Here is a 3,751-nt window from a genome sequence, read left to right as displayed (position 1 = left end):
GAAGTTGATATAACTAGACCTCTCCCAGCTAGTATTACTGTTGAAAGCCCTATGGGGGAAACACTTGAGTTGAAAGTGCTCTTTGAATGGTCCCCACCCTATTGTAAGAAGTGTGATAAAGTGGGACATGACTGTTCTGCTCCTAAAGTTAAGCCTAGACCTAAACAGGCTGTGTCTCAGCCAGCTAAACCACAAGAGAAGGTTTGGGTTCAGAAGCAGCCTGCTCCAGTTCCTGTTCCATCTGTGGCTCCTGCTCAGGTTCAAAGAAAGGACCAACATGATGCTCATCTTACCCCTGCTCATACTTCTTTTGCTGCTAACTCTAATGTTGATTGGAGAGTGGTAAGCAAAAAAGCTAGGTCCCATGTTGCTGATACTCATCAGAATTTACCTAGAACTAACAATGCTTATTCTGCTCTATTGGAAGATGAAATTGCTGAGGTAATTCCTATTGGGGGTGATGGTAATCCCCCTCTAGTGTCATGATTATTGCATCTTGGAACATAAGGGGTCTTAATGATCCCAATAAAGTGACTGTTGTTAAGCAGTTACTCAGAGATCACTCTATTGATGTTATGGCTATTCTTGAAACTAAAGTTAAACTCCAGAAATTTGAAGCTGTAAAAAAGAAATTTGGAAGAGCTTGGGAGTGGGTTTGCAACTATTCTTACTCTCCCAAGGGTAGGATCTGGGTTGGCTGGAAACCAGATGCTGTTGCTTTGGATATTATTGCTGTCACTGAACAGTTTATCCATGCTGTCATATCTACTAAGGATTTCCAGCATCAAGTTGCTTGTACCTTTGTCTATGGGCTGCACTCTATTCAACATAGAGTTCCCCTTTGGAATGGTATCAAAGGTTTGGGTAGTATCCAACTGCCTTGGCTTTGTATTGGGGATTTCAATTCTGTCTTGTATTCTCAAGATAGGCTTAATGGGAATCCAGTTACAGACTATGAGGTTAAGGATTTCCAGGAATTGATTCATGACTTGGATCTTGTTTAAATTAAAAGTAAGGGTCTCTTTTACTCTTGGAATAATAAAGGTCATGGGCTGGATAGAATTGCTACCAGGATTGATAGGGGTATGGTAAATGAGGCTTGGTTGATGGCTTATGGTCATACTGAGGCTATCTATCTATCTCCATCTCTGTCAGATCACAGTCCTATTTTGGTGGATTTGGTTCCTTCTGTTGCTGGCAAGGGTAAACCCTTTAGATTTTTGAATTGCCTTGCTTCTCATAAGGAGTTCCAGGAAGTTGTGGCTTCTTACTGGAATGTCAATGTTTCTGGTAACTCTATGATGCAAGTTTGGAAGAAATTGAAATCTGTTAAGTGTGGCCTTAAGATGTTAAACACTAACCATTTCACTAAAATCACTGACAGATTGGAAGCTGCTAAGTCTCATCTTGCTGAGGTTCAAACTCAGTTGGCTGCAGACTTTACTAATGTTGCTCTTCAGAATCAGGAAGCTGCTGGAATTGAAAAAGTAAAATATTGGATGGATACTTATGAAAGTATCTTAAAACAAAAGTCAAGGGTTGACTGGATCAAGCTTGGTGATTCTAACACTCATTATTTCTTTTCTATGCTTAAGCACAGACAGAGCAGGAACAGAATTGACTCTATCTATAATACTGCTGATGTGTTGTTGAAGGATCCAGATTTGGTTCAAGATGAAATTCTCAGATTTTATCAGAATCTTTTAGGTTCTGCTGCTGATACTCTTCCAGCTATTGATGTTGCTATTGTTAGGGCAGGGAAGCAGCTTGCTGCTGATGATATTGATGTTCTATCTGCTCCTGTTACCTATGCTGAAATTGACCAGGCTTTAGCTAACATTGGAGAGGACAAAGCTCCTGGAATTGATGGTTTTAATGCTGTTTTCTTCAAACAGGCTTGGAACAAGGTGAAATTTGATGTTTACAAGGCTGTTCTAGAATTCTTTGATACTGGTATTCTGGAGAAAGCATGGAGTTGTACAACTCTTACCTTGGTTCCAAAGGTTCATAATCCTTCTTATGCTAAGGAATACAGGCCTATTGCTTGCTGCACCCTAGTCTATAAACTGGTTGCTAAGGTTATAACTGCTAGGCTGGCAAGAGTGGTGGGTTCTGTTGTTAATGATGCTCAGGCTGGATTCATCCCTGGTAAACATATTGGAGACAATATTTTGCTTGCTACTGAGTTGATCAAGGGATATACTCACAAGTTTGTTACTCCTAGGTGTATGTTGAAAATTGATCTCAGGAAAGCTTATGACTCAGTTGAATGGGGGTTCCTTGAGACTATGCTTGGTGAGTTGGGTTTCCCCCACAGGGTAATAACTTGGATTATGGCTTGTATAACTTCTGTCTCTTATTCAGTCATGATTAATGGATACCCTTCAGTTCCTTTTCAAGCAAAGAAAGGTTTGAGACAAGGGGATCCTATGTCCCCCTTTCTTTTTGCCTTGTGTATGGAGTATTTGTCTAGATGTCTGCAGAATATGGTTAAGAATCCAGACTTTAATTTTCATCCTAGGTGTGAGAAACTTGGGATTACTCATTTGATGTTTGCAGATGACCTGCTGTTATTTGCTAGAGCTGACCTAGGCTCAGTGAAGCTTCTGTTTGAGGCTTTCCAGAAGTTTTCTAGAGCTTCTGGTTTAGCTGCAAATTTGGATAAAAGTGATGCTTATTTTGGGGGTATCTCTGATCATGATAGGTGTGAACTTCAGGGTGTTTTGGGAATGGCTAATGGAACTCTTCCTTTTAAATACCTTGGGGTGCCTCTCTCCTCCAAGAAGCTTACCATTGCTGATTGCAGGCCCTTGATTGACAAGATTACAGGCAGAATTGATACTTGGGCTGCTAAGCATCTATCTTATGCTGGTAGATTACATGTAATTAAAAGTGTTCTTTTTGGGGTGCAAGCTTTCTGGGCCCAGATCTTTGTTCTCCCAAAGAAAATAATTAGAGAAATGGATTCTAGGTTCAGATGTTTCTTATGGACTGGAAAAGGCAACCCCACAAAGAAAGCTCTTGTTGCTTGGAGCTTTATGTGCCTCCCCAATTCATGTGGAGGTTGGAATTTAGTTTCCTTAGTAGACTGGAACAAAGCAGCTATTACTAAGGTGCTTTGGGACCTTGCTAGCAAATCTGACACCCTATGGGTTAAATGGGTTCACACTTATTATTTTGCAGGCAAGTCTTTTTGGACTGCTGCTATTCCTAACAAGGCTTCTTGGATTTTGAAAAAGATCCTTGGATGTAGAGAGATTGTGAATAATATTGGTGGGTGGGATAATGTTACTGTCAATGGCAAGATGCAAATTAAGAGACTTTACAGTATCATTAAGCCTCAGGGTCCTAGAGTTCCCTGGAAGAGAATCATTTGCAACAATCAAGCTTCACCAAAGAGTATTTTCATCACCTGGCTTGCTATTCTGGGTAGACTGGTTACTAAGGACAGGCTTCTAATATGGCAGATTCCTTGTGACCCTTGCTGTTTCTTTTGTGCTGGTGCAAATGAAAATGTGAACCATTTGTTCTTTGAATGCAGTTACTCAAATGAAATCTGGATTTCAATGCTGCAAAAATTGGGTTTCTCTAGGCAGATTTCTAGCTTTGCTGGTGAGCTGCAATGGATTGCAAAGTGCTGCAGGAAAACTGATGTTAGGAGCAAACTTATTGTGATGTGTTTTTCTGAGACTGTCTATAATATATGGCTGCAGAGGAATGCTTTGATGTTTACAGGAAGCTGCAAATCATC

General features: G+C 40.4%; 1 protein-coding gene across 1 annotated transcript; it reads left to right on the top strand.

Annotated features, from left to right (window-relative positions):
• Nucleotides 1-482: 482 nt before the first annotated feature.
• On the top strand, nt 483-1,004 carry LOC145594212 (uncharacterized). Its single transcript, XM_081650547.1, has one exon. The coding sequence runs from the start codon at nt 483-485 to the stop codon at nt 1,002-1,004; it is 522 nt and encodes a 173-aa protein (XP_081506673.1).
• Nucleotides 1,005-3,751: the final 2,747 nt, after the last annotated feature.

The sequence above is a fragment of the Chenopodium album genome, chromosome 19 (genome assembly GCF_948465745.1).
Source record: "Chenopodium album chromosome 19, dcCheAlbu1.1, whole genome shotgun sequence".
NCBI lineage: Eukaryota > Viridiplantae > Streptophyta > Magnoliopsida > Caryophyllales > Amaranthaceae > Chenopodium > Chenopodium album.
This window is presented reverse-complemented; position numbering and strand designations above follow the sequence as displayed.